Source organism: Poecilia latipinna, unplaced genomic scaffold (genome assembly GCF_001443285.1).
Source record: "Poecilia latipinna isolate Pla-1442-1.1 unplaced genomic scaffold, P_latipinna-1.0 Scaffold157, whole genome shotgun sequence".
In the NCBI taxonomy this organism is placed as follows: Eukaryota; Metazoa; Chordata; class Actinopteri; order Cyprinodontiformes; family Poeciliidae; genus Poecilia; species Poecilia latipinna.
The window spans coordinates 843967-858992 of NW_015112773.1; the positions used below are offsets into that span (position 1 = coordinate 843967).

Consider the following 15026-nt stretch of genomic DNA (forward strand, 5'->3'; position numbering starts at 1 on the left):
CCCAGCTGAAACTCCTGACCAGGAGTATATCTGCAGAAATGAAAGTAAAACATCTTGGCAGCTATAAAATTACCCATCCAGGACAAAAAAAAAAAAAAAAAAAAAAAGGTCAGCAAAGAGATGGCCTGGCGACAAAGCGTCAGGATAGTGTGATGATGTCGACGGCGAACTGAAATATAAATCCTCAGAGCCATGAGGAAAACCAATTATCGTAAAAGGTTCATTTTTCTTGGTTGGGACAAAAAAAAAAAAAAAAAAGTAAAACAAAAAACATCACCGATATCAAAAATGTTACAAATATAAATCAGTTTTCTTTGTTTTCCAAAATGTGAACATAAATTTGTTAACCAAAAACCAGTCCTTCTGAGATCTGAGTCCTGCTGGTTTTGTGTGGGGAGAGGAGGAGGAGGTGGAGGAGGAAGAGAAGAGCCTGTGGTCCAGAGATGATGATGATGGGGAGAAGACACCCTGGTTTCTTCACGAGCGTTTCAGTCTCTTGGAATGTCGCTGCTGATGGCTGGGCTGCTCCTCGTCGCTGCTGGCGTCGCCCCGCCCCCCCCGCAGACGAGTTCTCCTCGTGCCCTGCTCCCCGTCGCTGTCCAGCTCCCTGTAATCCTTCCTGCCGGAGGCGCCGGAGGTCCTCTTGCTCTTCCTCCTCCTGCTGCTCTCCTCCTCCTCATCCTCGCTGTCCGCCTCGCTCTCGCTCTCCGCTTTCCGGCCCCGAACGTTCCTGCCCGTCTTCCGGTTCGATTTGCCGTTCTGCATCTTCTTCTTGGGCTCCTCTTCCTGCTCTTCGCAGTCCCCTTCATCGTCCTCCTCCTCCTCTTCATCTTCCTCCTCCTCCTCCTCCTCAGATGAAGGAGGAGCTTGGTTGACGCGCTTGCGGGAGCGCCGGCGGAGGTAGCTGGTTCCGGGGAGCAGCTTCTGGATGAGCTCGGTGAGCGTCTGCTCCGTCTTGCCCATGCAGGAGAGCACCGTGCTGCCCTGCTGGTTGTACTCCTCCGCGTTGGAGAACACCAGCTTCATGTCCTCCAGGAAGTCCTGGGCGTGTCGGTACGAGCCCTGGCCGAACTTCCCCAGCATCGTCTGGAAGTCCATGGGCTCCGAGATGATGTCAAGGTAGTCCTCGGCCTCATCCAGGGAAACGGGCTCCCTGGAAGGCAGCAGAGCACGCATAAATGTTTCCACTTAGGAAACTTTTTTTTTTTCCCCCCCTAAAGTTACCATAAAAATAAAAAAATAAACTGTATTTCAATATTTGCTCAGGTTATCTTTGCCTGATATTAATAATTCATCGATGAGCAAAAGCCCTCATGTGTGATGGCATCAATAGGAAGTTTGGAGATTAAAATGATAACGTTTGCCATTCAAAAGTGTCGAATCCGCAGCTCCTCCAAAATCACCGACTACTCTGTCCAAAAAATAAATAAATTAACGGTGCATATGAAGCCAATCTGAAGTATAAGGAACATGTCGCTCCGATGCCTAAACAAGGCACTGGATGATGATCAGCGCCAACATCGTGGCTGAGATATGGTTATATCTCTTAAGAGTTCCTGGTCCCGGCTCACCTGAAGGGCCAGCTGTAGCGGAACTTCATCAGCTTCTTCAGGATCTCCTCACACCTCTCCAGCTCCAGCGCCTGCTTGCTGACCCCCGTCTGGGTACTCTGCCTCACCTGGGGAAACGCCACCACAATGATTAGCCAACATCGCTCATTGATCCCACTCCCCCCACCCCCTTTTCCTCTCCCATAAGCCGAGAAGTGATTTCTCACCAGTTCGTCGATGTCTGCGGGGCTGCTGGGCCCGGCTCTCTGCTTGCTGCTCTGCCTGCTGGACGCCTTCTTGGCTTTACTTTTGGAGATCTTCTGTCGTGCTGAAGACTGCTTGTTTTTCTTCCTCGGCCTCACTGTAAACGGGAGCGACACGAGGGCAGGGAAAGAACAGGTCAGGGTGTTTGCGCTTCGCTCGTGCTTATGAAAGCTGGACATTGTGGACACTGATCCAGGCTGAGGCTGAAAGGCTGAAGGGACAAATAGAGACATCTCCTCTGGAACTGTTCTTCGCGGTTATCCACGCCACACAGGCTGGAGCCGACGGAGGGATCATCGCGCCACATTCTCCGAGTGAAGTCGGAGTGAGACACGGGAAGCTTCAAAGCAGAGTTCAGACAATAGAAACGCAGCGAGGACGAGGCCTGGATTCCCCCCCGTCGGCATTCTTCTCATTAACAAACGTTAGCGACTCTCTCCAACACCAGCTTCTGTAGAGCACTTCACTTTTCCCCGTTGGTCTTAGTTTTTATATCAATAATTCACGTCCACATCCTAGATTTCTTTCGGCTCATTTTCAGATTTCCTGCTCTTTTTGACTGTTTTCAAAGATTAAGATTTAAGGAAAGAGGGACGACTGGAGGAATGGGAAAATAAAAGATGAAATAATGTAGGGAAGCTCTGCACAACAAATTAGTAGGGCGGAAACTATTAATCGTATTAACCGTGATGAATCGATTATTGATATCAACTAATTTAGTAATTATTAACTCGAGCACAGAGGGAAAAAAATGAGGCAATTTGCTGGGGGGAAAAAAGAGAAGCCACATTCAGAGCAGTAATTAATCCTAAATGGTACGAGAAATATATACATTTTGCATTTAAGATGAAAAAAGTCTGTAAATTTGCACCGCCCAGGCCTTCTCAGGTGGCACAGCAAAGTAACGCCAAGTTGTTGCATTTTAAGGAATAAAATCTTTCCTCATTTTAAAAAAATTTAATTGTTTATTTGCATCTGCAGAGTGTGCAGATATTTATCCGATTAGTCGTTAGAGTAATCGATAGAATAATCAATTACTGAAAAATAATTGTTAGTTGCAGTCCTACGAATGAGTCAAGTCTAGAAATACGAGAATTTTCGTCTTTTTCCAAACCTTCCCGCACCAGGAATGTCTTATAGTTTTCCACACTTTCGGAACCCTGAGAAAATTCACTGTATGCTGCAATTTTGAGTTTTGATCCGTTTCCACGGTGACACAGCGAAGCCTTCCTTCATCAGACGTAGACGGTTTAAATAAGAGTTTGGGATAAACGTCTCTCAGATACTCACAGCTGTGCCCCATGGCTTTGTAGTCATTCTCTTCCTCATCCTCGTCGTCGTCTTCCGAGCACTCTTCATCAGACTCCTCCTCGCTCTCCTCTTCGTCGGTGTCTTGTTTATAATTCCTGCGACCAGAGAGTTAAAAATTCATCCTTTGTGCAGAAAGACAAACAGCCGAAACACGCAGGTCTCTGCAGCTTCAGGTAACTCGGCTGGTTCCGCCCCCCCCCACCTTGAGCGGGAGCCCCTCCTGGCCACGGTGGGCTGGCAGGCCGGACACAGCCACTCCCCAGCGGGGATGCGGTACAGAGCCGGTCGCAGGCAGAACAGATGGAAGGCCTTGTTGCACTCGTCACACAGGATGAGCTTCTCATCATCACCTGGATCCGAAGGTAAAAAAAAAGAAATAAATTAAAAAAAGGGAAGTAGATAGTTTCTTCCCCCCCACCCCCCTGTTATTTAAAGAGCATTCCTTCACTTCTTTCTTTTTCTGCTCGGTCTAAATCAAACTGCTGTGAGTATTGCCAGTGCTGTGCGGGTAGCAGATCATTACAGGGTCACCTGAGGGCGTGCGGAGCTGCCGGCTCTCGACGTAGACCTGCCTGACACATCTACCCTGCTCTGCTCTGAGCTTTCTGCTGCCTCCCTGTCTGGGTCTGGTCCTACACTCCATCAGCCTTAGAGGCATGTCCTTCCTGAGCTCTGGACAGGGACGAGACCACTGCAGCATTCAGATAAACCATCTGTGAAAACTCGAAAGAGGCAACAGGTAGTTCATCGCGACGCCGCTGTTCTATAGCAACGAGGGAAAAGCCTTTGCTGCTGCTGCTCCAGTTCTGTCAGGGTCAATGTTTCTGAAGGGAGTCTAGCTAGCTCAAAAAAAAAACGGGAAAAAAAAACATCTGCAAAAAAAAAAAAAAAAAAAAATCAGACTGTGTTGAAAAATAATAAGAATCAAAAAGAAGTAGTGAGCCTCCCTTACCTTTCCTGCGACAGACTTTGCAGCGAGCGTTCTCGGCAGACATGTCCCACTTTATGCAGGCGTCCAACATTCCCAGCAGAACGTGCATCCGGGAGAAGGTCAGCGCCTCCCTGATGGCCGACTTCCACTTCTCTACCGCTGTGGCTACCTGACAGGAGGAGATGAACACAGTTTTTTTTTTTTTTTAAATGATCAACCTGGTGGCTTACGGCGACTCTAATGCAGCGACTAACGATTCTTTTTAGTAATTGATTACCGCAACGATTAATCGCATAAACAGAGTGACGTTTTTATACGATAATAGAAACAAATTCAAAAGATGCAAATGAAACAAACAATTCAATTCCTTTATGAAGACGAAAGTAAACATTTTATTGCCTTTTGCTGAAACTGCCACTTAGCGAGTTCTGGGTCGAACATGTTTACAGACAAATGCTTTAATGTTTACTGTAAATATATTTTTGAACAATTTTGGCTTAATTACTGCTGATTGTTTCTTCAGCAAATACTCTGTGTCTGCGTGCTCCTCTGTTAATGATTAATCACTAAATTAGCCGACGATTATTTCAAAAATCGTTCCAGTCTTAAGAGCCTTGCAAAAAAATAAAAAAAAAACACATTTAATATTTCATTACAACAGCAAAGTCCAAAAGTATTTAAAACTTAGAAATGGAAGATGCGCACGCGTCCGTAAGTTTCACAAATGAAAACGCAGCCCCGACGAAAGAAACATCTCCACAACATGCTCTGCTTGCAGTACAATTTTTAGGTGTTTAAGAATAAATAAGGCCAAATACAAGCATAAGCGACACTCCAATTGGAGAAAGGTTAAAATAAAAACAAGAATCCTTTCCCTTCCACTTCACAATTATTTTTGCTACTTTGACTTAACGTCACGCCATGACAAAATGTGGAAAAGTTCAAGGTGCGGATACGTTCGTGAGACAACGGAAAAATGACAACTCCCGTCCTGCTGTGTGGCGGTCTCACCCTGGCCTCCTCTGCTAGTTTCTTCTCCTCGTCCACGTCCTCGGCCTTGCTGCTTTCTTCCCCTGCTTGTTTCTTCTTCTTCTTCTGTTTGGGAGCCATGAAGCCCTGCAGGAACTTCTTGATGACGCAGGCCTGCAGCGTGATGATGCACTCGCCAAAGTCCTTCAAGCTCTCCGTGTCCTTCAGCTGAAACCGTCAGAGGGAGAGCATAAATACAGTTACGCGATGGAGAGACGGTCCACTGTGGGACGTTTCTTTAAGCGAAGAAGTGACTCGCCTGCTCTTCTATGTCTACGTTGTCGTCCAGGTAGCCCAGTCCTCCCTTTTGTAGCCTGGAGGCTATCTCCTGGATGTCGCTGCGCATGTACTTGAGCAGCTCGGCGTAGCCGTCGCAGCTCCTGAGTCCCAGTTTGGATTTACGACTCAAATAGATGGAGTGTAGGATGTCCTGGTACCTGAACATTTACAGTTTTGTATTTACTTAAATTATCTACAGCAGCCTTATTGTCACATTGTTCATAAAAGCCAGTTTGTTTGCTCTGCTTCCTGTAGAAGCAGGCTTGGTTTTAAGGTTTAAAATAAGTTAGACATTTTTGTCTTATTGCTGCAGCAGGTCACACACTAAGCTGGTAAAGTCATAAGGCTGCACAGCTCTGTGTGTGTGTGTGCGTGTTAAAGTAATTATGTCCAATTATAGGAGCCCGTTCACCTGCTTTGGATCTTTAGCTTCAGCTCGCTCTCTCGAACTCCCTGAGGATGAAGACTTTCCACCAGCTCCTCCAGCTCAGCCGGGCTGTCGATGACGAACCTGGAAGAAAAAAGCCAGAAAGTCGGATCACGAAGAAGTTAAATTTAAATTAAGATGAAATGAGAACTAAAAATCGGAGCAGCGTTGGGGGGAGAGACGGACAGCCAATATAGATACCCACCAAAGATTCTGTCCCTGTTTGGGAATCGTTGTTTCAATGCAGACATCCGGTGCTGCCCCCTGCTGGACTCCTTCACTTGCGGCGCCGTCGACGCTTGCATCGTCTTTTTCAGCTTCTGCGATTCAAAACACACACACCTGGTGTACAGGAAACACACGAGCGCACGTGTGAACAAGCCGGCCTAGTCCCGGATCTGATCGTACCTCTCCCTTGTGAATCGGGTTGCGAGTCGGGAACTGAAGCCGCCTCACTGCCTTCCTCCTCCTCTTCCTCCATCTCTGGCTCGGCCGCTTTCTCCTCGGGTGGAGGAGTGAAGCTGTAGTCGATGCCGTCGTGTACCCAGCCCTTCTCGACATACAGCCCGGGAACCACGTCGGAGAAAAGCCAGTATCTTCACACACACACAAAAAAATTAAAATTAAAAAACAAAAACAAAACGACACAGTTGGGACTCATTCATCCGCCGCGGCATGAGGCCAGACGAGGTCAGCACGCAAGACGGAGCGGCAACCTGTTGTGGTTTCTGTCGGTGCCGAGCGGCGCCCGGCGCATCACCAGTCTGGCTTTGGTTATGCCGTCCTGGAAGGCGCGCTCCGCCGCAGCCTTCTGCTTCCGCAGCCGCTCCTCCTCGGCCTCCTTCTCCATCCGCTCTGCCGAGCCAACATAGAAACCGTCAGTCAGTCGTTCAGAGTGAAGACGGAGAGGCTTGAAAGGCCTCTGCACCGAACGACGCATTTCATCACAACATTTAGCACAGGGATGCACCGATCCACTTCTTCTCACTTTCGATACCGATACAGAGATCTGAGTTTTGGAAACAGCCACTCCACACCAGTACACCACAGACGCTTGGTCAAACATGGCCAGAAGCCAAATGAGTGACCAGCTGCCAGGTTTACCTTTGTTCTGCCGGTCCAGCTCCTCCTTCTCCTTCTTGGCCTGCATGGCCATCAGCCGCCGGCTCTTCACCAGGCTGATCAGGTCCTCGGGTTCCGGCTCCGGCTCCACCTTCACTTCCTTCTTGCTCTCCTTTTTAGCTGGCCCATCCTTCTTCTTCTCGCCTTTGAACCAAGAAAAAGTAAAAAAAAAAAACCCTGTAAATATCTTAACGCGCCAGATGACCCCCCGCGACACGACCTGGACACCGACCCCACCTTTGCTCTCCATCTCCTTCTTCATCTTCTTCTCTGCCTTCTTGCGGTCGTTGACCTCCTTCAGCATGGCCAGGCGCTCCTTCCACAGCTCGGCCGAGCGTTGCTGCATGGCGTCCACGTGGTCCTCCACCGAGTAGGTCATGAGGATGCGGTGGCACAGCGCCACCAGCAGGTCCACCTTCTCCTCCGGGCTCAGCTCGAACACCTCCACCGTCTCCAGCTTCTCCAGGAACTCGCTGCTCACCACGTCGTCGTAGCCGCCGACGGCGCCCGAGTCCTCCGAGCCCTGGGCGCTCTCGTCGTGCGCGTCGCACGGCCGCAGGCACAGGCGCGTCAGCTCCGACGCCGAGTGCATGGTGAGCGGGATCTCCGACAGGGACATGTCCAGCTCGCTGTAGCCCTCGGCCAGCTCGTCCTGCAGCAACGTCTGCAGCAGCACCACCAGCACGCGGTTCAGGTAGTGGAAGCCGGAGCGCTCCCCGGCCAGCGCCTCCATCAGCGCCACCGCCGTGATCGGATACTGGTCCTCGGGCATCAGCAGCCCGGCGTAGCAGTGGAGGAAGTCCACCACCATGGCAACGCTGCCGAACAGCGTGTTGGGCAGGCCTTCGGGCATGTCCACCAGCTTGAACGTCGGCAGCGCTTTGCCGCCTTCGATCTCCTGGTCCTCGTATCTGCGCGACTGCTCCTGGCGGACCAACATCTCCTGCTTGCGCTTCTCCTTGGCCTTCTCCCTCAGCTTCTCTTTGAGTTCGGCGCGCCTCCTCTTCATCTCCTCGTTCTTCTCTTCTTCACTCATGGCCGCCCATCTCTTCTTCTGCTCCAGCAGCTCCCAGCGCTTCTGCACCAGCTCCTTCAGCTCGTCCGGCAGACGCCCGCGGTCGTCGGCGGACAACGTCTTGGCAGCTTTGGTTATGAGGGAAGAGAGGGACGTCTTCTTGTCCTCTTTTCCCTTGTGCTCCTTGTAGTAGCGGACGAGGTGCAACGCCATGGGGTGCAGCGGTTTCCCAAGCTTGGGCGTGCCTAGGCTGGAGCTGCGAGCTCGCTTCTTCGGGCTCCCTGCGGCGGTTCCCTTAGCCAGCTGCAGCAGAGTCATCTGCTTCATTTTTGGTGTCTTATCGCCAGTTTTTCCGTCTTTTTTGGAGGATTTTAGAACGTCGAGTTTCTTATCGCCACCCTTTCCGCTTTTCTTTCCATCTTTTTTGTCCCCGGTCTTCTTGCCAGACTTTGGAGTGGAGGGAGCAGAGCCTTTTCCGTCTCCCTTCTTAGGAGTTCCAGAGTTCTTCACCTTGAGAGGGGAACCGTTCATTTTCACCTTCTGAAATAAATAATAGTAAGAAAAAAAATGTACTTATTGTTTAAAAACAGAGCTTAGGCGTGTGCAACATGGCTTAAACTCAAAGTGCAAACAAATAGAAGCTATAAAAATAAAAAAAAATCACAGAAACCCAGTTCAAATACCAGAAATATAATTAATTAATAAAACTGATTTATCGCAGAGTCCTAACAGAGATGAAAAAAGTAATTAAGAAACAGTTTTATACAATCGAGGCTTTTCACACACACTGGAAGCATCAGAGCACATCTATTAATTTTCATCATGTGCAGTTATTCATTTATGCCTGCAGGTGGCCAACGGTGCTACAATACAACAGTAGAAGAAGAACTACCACAGCAGCACAGAAGAGGAACAGCTGCAGGAGTCAAGATTTGCTGTTTCCATTTATGTTTTTTTTTCAGTAGTGCAAACATTACTGCATGTCAAAAAAATAAAAAATAAATCTGCTCCTGTTGCTGGTGTGCATTGAACTATTCCCTTCCCTTGAGGACCTTCATACTTTATAAAGTGGAAACCCGTCAACTAACCTGCATGTGACCCCATATGGTGGGACTAAGAGGCAACCCTTCCTTCTTCTTTTTCTTCTTCTTCTCTCCCTTCTCATTCCCTGAATCCTCTCCAGGAGTGTCACCGGTTTTCACCTTCTTGCTAGGTTTGCCTTCGGGAGAAGTCAAGCTTTTACGCTTCGTGGACGGGTTTCCTGCCAAGAACTGTCGACAAAGAAAAGGAGTGAGCACACAGGGAAAGCAACTATTGCTCAATATTGAAGAACAGTATCTTGAACTTCTTCTTCCTTCTACAATTGTCACACACAAACCACAAGTTTGAATTAATTTGTGGAGGATTCCATGTGGTCGTTCAGCACAAAGTGGCTCGGTCTTGTGAAGTGAAAAGAGATCATCAACAGTTTTAAACTTCACCACGGCTCCATCCCTCATATTTGCTGTGTTCACTGGGTCTTTTGGATGCCTTTTGTTTACTAATGTTCTCAAACAAACCTTCACTGGATCTACACTGAGGTTATACATTTCCTTCCACTTCCTGTCAATACGGTACTTTGTGTAGGCCTTTCACGTAAAATCTCAAGAAAAACACATTTCAGTTTGTGGTTAATCCCAGAAACTGAAATGGTATATGTCCATTACCTTTTGCGGATCAAGGAGGAAGTCGCTGAATTTACTGGGCAGGTTGTATTTTTTCACCAGGTCATCTTCGACCACCCAGGGGGCACTTTCTCCTTTGCCCAGCCTCAGGGCGTAGTGTCTGATGAAGTAGCGCATGATCTCCTTGGTTGGAGGCCGCTCTGTTCTATAGAGACTGTCTGCTGGGACATCGCTGATCACCTATTATTAGAAGAGGAAGATGAGAGAGCAGGGTCGGTTTCAGTAGCGACTAAATCAGAGAAAACCCATTAAAAACAGCACAGCACAAGCACGCAATTATCACTAACGAGGTACTCACCTTATCCTCGTTGATGAGCTTCACGTCATACTTATGAGGAAGGAATTTGGGCATGACCCATCTCTTCTTCTCTTCCTTCATGGCGGTGGTAGCTTTCCTCGGAGAACGCCGCGCTCTGTCACCTATGGGCACGCACCCACAGTATGTTAGCAAGCAGGAAGAGGCTTTAAAACGCTCTTGAGGGTCGACGACGTACTCAGACTCTCCCTTCTGTTCTCCTCCTCTCGAGACGGAGGCTCCTTCCTCTGGTTCTCCTGGCTTGCGTTCTCCTTGTCGCTGGACGGGGAGTCACAGGCACCTTCGAGCTTCTTCTCACCCGACTCCCCCTCTGGGGTCTCCAAGGGATGAATCTTGATCACTTTCACTCGCAAACTTTGGTCTTTTCCTACCTAGAATTAGCAGCAAAGAAAAAAGAAAAAGAGTGAAACTACATCAGAACTGGAGCATTTCATGAAATGATTGTTGGAAGCTTACTGCCGATCTAATGAACTTAAATACAACAAAACTTTATTATATTTCACAGAAGCTTTTTTTAAAGAGGCGGTATTATGTAGAATTGACGTTTTGAGCTTTACATTGTGTTATAATGTTATTCCCTCATCAAGAAAAATAAACCTGCATGATCCTTTCATGCACGTTTTATGAAATACTTGAATATCCTGTGGCACTAGTCTGGCTCCTCAGACTAGTGGCAGCAGCCATTAGCAAACACCTGGTGGAACTGTGAGTCTTCTGAACTTCCTACAGAAACGACTTCTCAGCCCAATGCTCCGAATATAATGTAAATTATGTAAACTGCATAATGAGGAGCATTGTCGTGACGTGCAGAAGGCGGGGTGCCGGAAAGAGCAGGAGCTTCTTAAAGAGACAGAAGCCCAATTTCAAGGCGTTAAATTGCTCATTGTTTTTAAGTCACGTTTGATTTAAAAGATATAACGGTTGCTGTAATTGTGAAGCACTTTGGTCAAGTGCTGTGTTTTTCAATGTGCTTTTCAAATAGATTTGACATTGACATGTAGCATTTTTACAACTGAAGGCAACATTTACTTGGCTGTGCTGTATGTGCCTGGAAAATACATAATACCACCCTTTTAAATGGCTACAAATTATTCATCTGGGATAAAAATGGTGCAATAAAACAAGTAAATAAAAAAAAACAAAACAAACCAGGAAGTCACACTCTTCACCAACAGCATACTTGGTGAGGATTTCCACCCAGGCCATCTCCACCAGTTTGTCTAAGGACACCGTGTTGTGGTGGACCATCTCAAGGACTGGCTTCTCAAACCACAGAGGGTACTCCTCCTGAAGCCTAAAAATAAATAAATAAATTTTAAAAAAAACATGGTTAGTGTCATACTAAAATTACACAATTTATGTTAACAATATTACCATTATTATCAATTAAAATATCTTTATTATCAATATGTGGTTCACAAGTTCTTGAAAGTCTTTGAAGGTTTGTGGGGATGCTGAAAAAAGCAACAGTGGGGAGTAAACAATCTGGGGATATAATTAGAGTTTAAATACAGCTTATGACCCTGAGTGATCTGAGCACCTCTTTATCTGCTCTGTACTATGAAGTCTTCCTGAGGTCATGTCGCTGGAAAGACGTGGCTAAAGGAACCGTCATCAGACCATTACGCATTGAAGGATGACAAATTCAGACATTATATTAACACAATGAGAGGTGGAGCTCATCGTCTACCGAGCCGTGACAAAGCAGTAAAAACCATATGAACTTCGCTGCCAGACTGCAGTTCCAGATGATCCGATTCAGCTTTCACATGAATAACAGAGTCCATCTAAACTGTTTGCAATTATTTATAGAAATCGGATCATTGGTGGGTTTAAAGTTTTCTCCAGATGTGACAAAATAAATCTACAGATGAAAAACTCCCCCACCCCCTTTTTATCATCACAAACCAGCTACAGCAGCCAGCGGAGATTAGATTAAAGCCTCTCGCACTTACAGCTCAGTGACTTCTTGTTCCTCCTCCCAGGCCTCTTTGTGAGTAAGCTGGAGGCTTCCTGTGCTCTTGCATGTCCAGATGCGTTCATCATACCTCTGCAGGCGTGCCTCATACTCTCTACACAGTTTGTCAAGGATGGTGCGATATCTAAATGTGAAGTGATTAAAGCCAGATGCTGATCTATCAATATTAATTATGATGCAGGGGTCAACTCAAAGGGTTGCGAGTCATAGGCTGTGGATAGGAAAAGTTGTAAAGCATTTAAATTTTTTTTGTAAACAATATGAACACATCAATGTCTTCTTATTATACATTAACAAAATAAGTCTTTATTAAGCGAAAGAAGGTACGACGTATGGTGATTCATTCCCAACTTTTTCTGTAATTTACATGAGTCTTCTGTCAAGAGACAGCTTATACTACTATTAAACAGAGACGCCTTACTTGCACTGTACCAATGGATGATCTAAACTAATGTTTTTTGACCTGCTTATGGTCTGTTGTAAGAAAATATGCTTACATAACTGCAATAAACTACATGACCAGCAGGAGGTCGCTCAGAGTTTTCATGGTTTGATCAGCAATCGTATTCACGCCATAAGCTGACTGACCCAAGCAGAAATTAAAATAACTTTATAAGGCAAAATATTCTTGAATTATTTCACCGTCAGATTATTTACTTGCTCATAATTCATCCATCCTTTGCCTACATCTGCTCATCTTTGCAGGATTCCAAAGAAGCTGGTGTCCTTTCCTTTCCTTTAATTTGAGAAGAGGTGGGGTTCGCCCTGAACATGTACTTTATTGAATGTGGCCTTTGAAATTATTTGAATATTTCTGGAGATGCACCAATCAATTACCAAAAGGGCCAAATCGACCATTTGTCCTTAATTGGCTCCAAGCAGTGATCAGCAGGTCAAGAGTCAAAAACAGAAAATTGATTTCCTACTATTCACTGATGTGTTCCCCCTCTCACAACGAGCATGAATGGCATCAAATATCAGCAGGCACTGTGAAGCAATTTATTTGACTTAATTTAAGGAAGATGGAAGAAAATATAACTAACAAGTCTCTTGACAATGGTCTTGTTTATAGTTGGTCCTCTAAAATCTGACAGTGACCAAAGTAAGAAGTCATCTGTTCAGTTTTACAACATGACAGCCGTGTCACTCATTAAAATACTGTACCAAAACAACGAAGCAGGGAGTCAAAGGAGCACCTGGCTACTTTTACTCCCATCTACGTGCTGACAGCTAGCTGCACAACTTGCCTGCCAGCTAATGACTACTGTCGCTTGTTTGAGACCAACAGCTCCTAAACAAGAGGCTACAAAGGCACAATTATAATCCAAATACCGAGTAAAACCTTGAGATAATTTGTTTCAGCACCCTGTTGTCCTTCAACAGATATGCTATAAGGTTGTTGTGTGCTAACAGGACCAGCTAGCCCCTGCCAACAGAGCTACCGCTTTGCTCCGTGGAGGCAAGGCCAGCAGCATTGTGACATAATGGGATGCTTAGCGTTAGCAGTGCGCTAACTAGCCCTCCTAGCATCGCTAGCTGTCAGCTTAGCCGTGAAAGCTGAAAGTGAAAGATACTCGTCCGCATTTTACGTCCAATAAAGCTAACTTTAGTTCCATATTTAATTCTAACCTCTTTCAAAGGCTAACGAATAGCTGCAATGTACCAGTTAGAGATGTGACATGGTTAGCTAGGAAGCTTGTCATCCAGTCTAAACTGTACATGTAATTGAGACATTAAGGGACAGAAATGACAAGTAATGTCAAATTCCTTAACCACCTTAACAGGTGTGTGAATAAAAATGATGGAAGCGTCTAACTGCTAACCAGACAAATAAAAGACAGACCACTAACGTAGCGATTGGCTTGGTAGACCGATTCAAAGCATGATGTTAAAGGATACTCTTTGTTCCTGAAGGCCTCCTTGGTATGCTCGATGATGTAGACCTCTTCTCCCGGGCCTGGTGGCTCAGCTAGCGGCTTAGCCAGCGGGTACGGTTTCCGGCCCAGAAGCGGTGCCATGGCAGATCCAAAGATGGCACGAGTGCCAGAGGTTAAACGTGACTTTCTGGCAACAAACTAGCACAACCTTACTTCCGTGATAGTTCTTAGCATGTATCCAAGCGTCGGTAATATATGTACCGAGGGATAGCACGTCTCGCGTTACAGCCGGCAGGCCCCGGCTCTGAGCGTGCCGAAGCTAGTTAATCAGCTAGCAGTCTGGATCGCTATCTCGTTGCAAAACAATAACAGTGCGCTTCTCACCGATGGCCTCATCGCAACATTCTCCGCTTCTGCAGCTGCGGAGACACGCTGGTTTTAACCAGAATTCCGGGAAGTAAAATATGTTAAAGCTTTGCTCCGACGGGTTAGTTGGTAAACTTTTAGTTCCTCCAGGTGAACACGAAAGGATGAGAGCCACACCGAAATCAAACTCGCGGCAACAGCCAGAGCTCAATTCGGCTGCAGTTTCACAGTCCTAATAAAGTATTTTTAAAGTAGACCTGATCTTTTTTGCTGATGAGCTGTGCTGTCGAGGTTTTGTTGTCAATAAACAATATTCGCAAGTGTCACAAGAAAGTATCCCCAATCAAACAAGAGGTTAATTCCCTGTCGAAATGGCGGGAGTTTCTAGTCCACCGGCAAAAGAACCCTCAGCCCGTTTCCCCGGCAGCAAGCAGCGCTGCACCTACGCCCCGCCTCCTCTCAAAGCTCATTGGCTGATTTGGAGTAGCGCCCTGATTGAATTGCTGAAAATTGTCTGTCATTGGCCAGTAGAGCCTGTCTGTCATGATCTGTCAGCAGGAACATTAAATAAAACGCTTCTATTGAACAGAAAATAATAGGAAGTTGCCTGAAGATTACAAAATCGCTAGTTAACGAAACCCAAAACAAACTTGAAAGAAATTGTGTAATTAATCTACGTTTTTTTCCTCCCAATTAATTTTTGAACTTTATATGTGATCCATTTTTATTTTAACAGGCCTTTCAGAGCCAGTGGCATCTTTTAACTAAATGCAGAGCCTCTTCTTCTGTATCACATAAGATCACAATGCATATCCAATATACACTGCTCAAAAAAAT

At 46.3% G+C, this 15026-nt stretch overlaps 1 protein-coding gene across 2 annotated transcripts; it reads right to left on the minus strand.

Annotated features, from left to right (window-relative positions):
• Window positions 1-289: 289 nt before the first annotated feature.
• baz1b (bromodomain adjacent to zinc finger domain, 1B) lies at window positions 290-14605 on the minus strand. 2 transcript variants are annotated; one of them, XM_015029604.1, is made up of 22 exons: window positions 13846-14605; window positions 11924-12040; window positions 11118-11262; window positions 10147-10339; window positions 9951-10072; window positions 9635-9832; window positions 9017-9199; window positions 7151-8468; window positions 6896-7057; window positions 6508-6646; window positions 6200-6387; window positions 5997-6111; window positions 5777-5875; window positions 5345-5522; window positions 5068-5253; window positions 4078-4225; window positions 3657-3797; window positions 3328-3475; window positions 3105-3220; window positions 1778-1911; window positions 1572-1678; window positions 290-1153 (listed from the first exon to the last, which is right to left on the minus strand). In XM_015029604.1, exons 1-22 carry the CDS (start codon window positions 13962-13964, stop codon window positions 478-480), a joined length of 4932 nt encoding a protein of 1643 aa, XP_014885090.1. In that variant the 5' UTR covers window positions 13965-14605; the 3' UTR covers window positions 290-477. The 2 variants fall into 2 exon arrangements, with proteins under 2 accessions (XP_014885090.1, XP_014885091.1); XM_015029605.1 differs by lacking the exon at window positions 3657-3797.
• Window positions 14606-15026: the final 421 nt, after the last annotated feature.